The sequence below is a fragment of the Protobothrops mucrosquamatus genome, unplaced genomic scaffold, assembly GCF_001527695.2.
Source record: "Protobothrops mucrosquamatus isolate PMUCROS unplaced genomic scaffold, P.Mucros_1.0 scaffold2322, whole genome shotgun sequence".
Classification (NCBI taxonomy): domain Eukaryota; kingdom Metazoa; phylum Chordata; class Lepidosauria; order Squamata; family Viperidae; genus Protobothrops; species Protobothrops mucrosquamatus.
Genome location: NW_015388406.1, coordinates 159776 through 166192, shown reverse-complemented (window position 1 = coordinate 166192; position 6417 = coordinate 159776). Strand labels below are relative to the sequence as shown.

The window sequence follows — 6417 nt, the reverse complement described above, 5'->3', positions numbered from 1 at the left end:
CTGCACTGGCTGCCGGTGGCCTTCCGGGTGCGCTTCAAGGTGTTAGTAACAACTTTTAAAGCGCTCCATGGCAATGGACCTAGGTATTTGCAAGACCGCCTCCTACCAAATATCTCCCTTCGACCAGTCCGCTCCCACAGAGAGGGCCTCCTTAGGGTGCCGTCGGCCAGTCAATGCCGGCTGGCGACCCCCAGGGGGAAAGCCTTCTCTGTGGCAGCTCCTGCCCTCTGGAATGACCTACCCCCCGACCTACGTACAACTACGGACCTGCGCCTCTTCCGCCGAGCCTTGAAAACCCATCTATTCCATGTGGCCGGCCTGGCGTAGTTTTGATTGGGCTTTGCTAGGGGTTTTATATGGGGTATTTTAGAGTAGGCTTTTTATTCAATATTTATTGTGATTTTTATTATTGCCTGTTCACCGCCTTGAGTCCCGTAAGGGAGATAGGGCGGTATATAAATTTAAATAATAATAATAATAATACTGTCTACTATTTACCATCAGTTTGAATGTGATTGGTTAATTCTGAACAAAGCCATATCTCTACTTATAAGAGGGTGTGTACACCTATGCAAACATGTTGTTATACATTTTTATTATTTTTCTCCCTAAAAGTGGTCAGTTTGTCAATTGAATTGTATAGCTTATGTGTCATATTAAAAATGGGAAAAATTTTGAAGTGATTTATCTTGGTGTGATTTTTTTTTTACATGCAAAAAGCCTGGCATTTTAACAGGTGTATGTAGACTTACTATATCCACTGTATATTATGCAATGTTGCTTCCACTTCAGATTCAGCGATATTTTCAGGTCTTATAACTTGTTTATGTATAGGAGAATTTTTCTTATGCACTCATAAAAGTGTCAGCATTTATTCCAGGTTTCAAATAAAAGCCTTTTGGTGCAAAATATAGATGTAATACTTTTCCATTTATAGAAAATTGCTATTAATTTATGACAAGAATTTCCAGGTCCCATCAGTCAAGCATCTTTTTCTGATAATAATAAGGTAGAAATATAAAAATGATAGTTACAAACTCTGGTATTTTGTATGTGTTGCAGTGAAGATAATACATGGGAGCCAGAGGAGAATCTCGATTGCCCTGACCTAATTGCAGAGTTCCTGCAATCCCAGAAAACAGCACATGAAAGTGACAAGTCAGAGGGAAGTAAGCGCAAGGCTGACTCCGACTCTGAGGATAGGGGGGAAGAAAGCAGACCAAAGAAAAAAAGAGAAGAGGTAAGGCAGATTCCTTCAGTACATGATCCACTCAAGGTTGCTTGTCTTATCATTAAAGAGAAAAAAAATGGTTGACAGAAATTTTAAACAGAGCGTTATGACCCAGGTCGCCTAGGCAGAAGCAGGCTTCTATAGAGTCCCTTTATTGCTCTGTTAAATTCCACAACAAACGACCCTACAACAGCTGGTAAGGCTCCACCCCACACTCCCCTGAAGGTAGCCACTCTCAGTCCCACAAACAAAAGCCAGTGTTCTGTCCTTACTACACGTTACTCTGTGTGCAGCTTGACATGCAGCTAAACCCACCTATCCTCCAATAAAACAGACCGTGTGCGTAGATCTGAATGCTTTATTAAAGGAACAGGATAGGTGAAACTGGGAAAAAATAGAAATACATATAATAAAAATCCAAGTACAAAATAAGCAGTATTGAGTTGCTGGTGAACATAACAACAATTACAGATAAATCTAGGGTATGTCAAAGGTATGTCATACAAAGAAGGAAACAAAATACTCAAAGAAAGAAGCAGCATACAACTAACAAACCCCTACTGCCCAATCCAACTCAACCAGAAGCAGCCCCACTAAAACTGAGCAATCGATTTCTCGCCCTAGATGGAAACACGTAGACCCACAACTTTCCCCTCCAAAAAACAAACAAACCCATGCAGACAACTAGTAAGGAAACCACTTCAAATATCCCTAAAAAAGTCACCTCAAACATCCCTAAAAAAGTCACATCAACAAACACACCAGAGATAAACAGAAAAGCACCCCAGACTACAGCCCCCCCCAAAAGAAGGCAAGTGTTGGTAATAGGAGATTCTATCCTCAAAGGAACGGAATCATCCATCTGCAGACCGGATATACAATCCAGGGAGGTATGTTGTCTCCCTGGAGCAAAAATCAAAGATGTGGCTGAGAACCTAACCAAAATAATTAGGCCTACAGATTACTACCCCTTCCTCCTCCACATTGGGACGAATGACACAACAAAGAACCTGAGTACAATAGTGAGTGACTACAAACAACTAGGGGCAATAAAGTTAAGAAGCTAGGAGCACAAGTAGTGTTCTCATCAGTACTCCCAATGAAAGGCCAACACCCATTGAGGGAAAAAAGAATTCTAGAAATAAACCACTGGCTAAAGGGTTGGTGTCGCCAAGAAAACATTGGTTACCTGGATCATGGACTGCATTTCCTTTGCGAAGGACTCTTGGCAAGGGATGGGCTGCACCTCATGAAAACAGGGAAAAATGTACTCAGAAAAAGACTGGCCCAGCTCATCAGGCGGGCTTTAAACTAAAATTGTGGGGGAAGGGTGACCAATCTTTAGAATCTCTAGAACACAGAAGCACAGGCACAAAAGCCTTAAATGCTTATATAAAAATGCTCAAAACTTGGGCTTCTGGTTCCGGATCGCGGCGCTGGCAAATGCGCGAGGAGAGTGCTCTCTCCGCCGCCCGGTTTCCCTTCGTCGGGCGACCCTGAAAAGGGTCGTAAGTCGCCCTGGAGCGGCGGCGACCGTGAGGAGGACCCTCGATAGATTGCGGAAGGGCGACAGCCCTTCCATTTGATCCGAGGCAGCTCCTTTGGACTGTCGGCGAAAAGATTGGCCGTCAACATGGCTGATCACTAAGCCGTGCCTGCCGAAAGCCAAAATTACCACCAAGCACAATGAAAGCACCGCGGAAGATTTGGGTGTGACTTTACCTTTCTTTTACCACAACTACCTTCCTGTGAAAGCCTCCTGAAATTTCTTCCCCGCTTTTAACATAGCGGCGTCTGCTTACCTTGGGAAACTAAAACTTTGAAAATAAAAGAAAAAAACAACTAATCTAAACAACTAAATAACTGGATTTGTATTTTTTGGATATTTTGGGGTCCCAAAAAGTTCCTATTACAGGGACCTATTACCTTATCTATTTGTTAAGTTGGGAAAAAATTTTTTTAACTGGATAAAAGCCTAACTGGTGTCTGGAAAAAGATTTTATAGCCTATCGGGGACATCTTGTGGTGAAGCCTGGTACAGCAACTGAATTTCTTTGACTGTGAGGCCTGCTTACTCCCTATATTTGTCCTTCGCACTATCCAAAAAAGATAAGAACTTGAAACAGCTGGGTGGTGAAAACAACTTCTAGGAACAGTGGAGGTGGACATTTGCTGATTTTTACTAAACATAGCCTCCACCAAAAGACTATCTCTAATCACCATAGAAATGGAGGAACTCTACCCACAACTCAACTATAAACTTATACTTGAAAAAATCCTTGAAGCCACTGAGCTAATGAACTCCAGAGTGAAAGACAAAGATGTCACCTTAAAATTACAAATTGAAGCCCAGATTCCAACTGATGAACTTACAATCCAAAAAACAACAGAAGAGGAACAATTTAACATCAAAGAGGATTCTACACAACAACAAGCACAAACTGAGAACTTTGACAGTCAAACCTTGATTTCAACTAAAGTACCTGTAACTCACAAAGCAACAGAAACTGAAGAAAGCAACATTAAGATGGAGGATGTTAAGGATCAACAAACACAATATATTGAGAACTTAGACAATCTAGATAATCAAATAACAACTACAACATGACCTCTTATTCTAGCCAGATGAAACTGGAAGAAGAAGAAGACCAGACTGAACTAATGACAAATATTTTAAATCAAACATGGAGATTTGAACTACTAGGGCAACAATCTAATGACTACAAAGGGGCCAGTTCCTTTGAAAAATTGATAACTGGATGCTCTCCCTTGATTCAAACAACATGTGTAGGAATGAAGGGAGACCTATCTGAGGATTTAAAGGTACTGGTATGGAAGCCGGCTTGGCACAAAAAGAAAGCTAGAGTTAGATTCAAAAATGGGATTTTCTTGCTCCTTTTTCTCCTTTTTGTTGACTGATGATGGAACAGCTTAAAATCTTACTTAATGGGCTAAGGAGGTTTTTAAAGATATTGATTGATTTAATATTTAGGACTTAGGTTTATAAAGGAAATGAAAATTAGCCATTAGATTATAGTTTTCAATTGTAATATGGAAGTGGGTTTGTGACAATGAAAGATACTTTATTAGTAAATGATGATGTACTAGGACAAGAAATAGAATATACTTGTGAAATAAAGTAAGAATGTAATTATCCGAATAATATGTGTATTTTAGATACGATAATTATTTTGTAATGAAATTAGGGAAATTCGGGTTACCCGAAATTTAAATATTATGGTTACTAAAGGCTAAATTGGAACTTAAAAACAGGACTTGGATATGTATAAGTAAAATTATATTGACAAATGTATTGACTGATTGAGCTATAACTAGAAATGTATTAACCTGAATGTGATACAATAATTAAGGGAAATAGAGAGGGAACTTTTAATGACGCAACCTGAGATATGTACGAAAGATTTTGTTATTGGATTATTGATTACCCAACCACCACGCTGCTTCCTAAATACTTGGATGTAAAATTGAAAAATAAAACTTGTTTAAAAAAAATGCTCAAAACTTGGGGAACAAACAGGGTGAACTAGAAGCAATAGTACACGAGGGAGGGTATGACATAGTTGGTATTACAGAAACCTGGTGGGACGAAATCCATGAATGGAATGGACTAATGGATGGATACAAATTGTTCAAAAGAAACAGGTCTACAAAAAGAGGAGGGGGAGTTGCACTATATATAAGAGAACACTACATATCTACAGAAACACACATGATCAAAGATAAAATCTCTCCAGAATGCATGATGCATGAACACTTAACCATGAGCCAGCAGTGTGCAGCAGCAGCCAAAAAAGCTAATACAATCCTGGGTTGTATAAACAGAGGCATAGAATCAAGATCACACAAAGTATTAGTACCGCTTTATAAAGCCCTAGTAAAACCACACCTGGAATACTGCAGCCAATTTTGGTCACCCTATCACAAAAAAGATGTTGAGACTTTGGAAAAAGTGCAAAGAAGAGCAACTAAGATGATCAAAGGCCTGGAGACTAAAACATATGAAGAATGGCTGCAGGACTTGGGTTTGGCTAGTCTAAAGAAAAGAAGAAATAGGGGAGACACGATAGCAGTATTCCAGTATTTGAAGGGCTGCCACAAAGAAGAGGGGGTCAAACTATTCACTAAAGCACCGGAGGGCAGGACAAGAAACAGTGGTTGGAAACTGATCAAAGAGAGAAGCAACCTGGAATTAAGGAGAAACTTCCTGACAGTGAGGACAATTAACCAGTGGAATAGCTTGCCCCCAGAAATCGTGGGTACTCCATCACTGGAGATTTTTAAGAAGAGGCTACACAGTCACTTGTCTGAGATGGTATAGGTTCTCCTGCTTGAGCAAGGGGCTGTACTCGAAGACCTCCAAGGTCCCTTCCAGCTTTATTCTATTCTATTCTATTCTATTCTATTCCTCACCAGCGATGCTGTGTGTGTGGGATGTGGGTTTTTGTCCTCAGATGACCATGTGCCACAGATTAGGCTGGATTCTTCCTGGTGCTTCTGCTTCTGCTGTTTAGGTGTGTGTCATGTATATGTTTCACTTTGACAGCGGGCAACTAAATTTCATTTTTGATGTCTGCCATTGTGCCCACAGTATAAAAATGACAGTAAAGGTTATCTTATCTTATCTATCTTATCTTCCTTCCAAATGCTAAAGCAAATGGAGTCTGGCTTCCCAGTGTGCACTTGTTCTGGGAGTGAGGTTTCAAAATAAATTTGAATATATATATAAAAAATTTTTTTCCCCCTGGTCAGACTAATGGGCCGATTACGTGCTCGAGAAGCCGGGCGCAGAGACAGGTAGCTATATAGGCAGGCTTCCTAATCACCTAGCATTCCAACCCTGATGACGTCGGCAGTCGGGCCAATGAAAGCTTGGTAATTCTTTTACTTACAAACTTCATTTCATTTATTTCATTTATTCAATTTGTATCCCGCCCTTCTCCCGAGGGACTCAGGGCGGCTCACAACATTTTTAAAACAAAAACAAACCCACAATCCCCGCCGAATAAAACCAATTAAAACCCAAATATTCCAAGTTGTGATATTTAAAATTTTCTAAAAATGAACCCGATTTAAAAATCCTCCCTAGGCCAGGCCCGCTTGCTGGAAAAGCCATGTCTTGAGGGCGCGGCGGAAAGTCAGGAGATCCGGAATCACCCGGATCTGGG

General features: G+C 40.5%; 1 protein-coding gene across 1 annotated transcript in view; it reads left to right on the top strand.

Annotated features, from left to right (window-relative positions):
- LOC107295370 (chromobox protein homolog 1) overlaps positions 1–6417 on the top strand; it is a 56432-nt gene that overhangs the window by 26159 nt on the left and 23856 nt on the right. The window contains exon 3 of the mRNA XM_015824683.1: positions 1063–1240. Within this exon, the coding sequence (XP_015680169.1) occupies positions 1063–1240 (178 nt within the window). The remainder of the gene's footprint in view (positions 1–1062; positions 1241–6417) is intronic.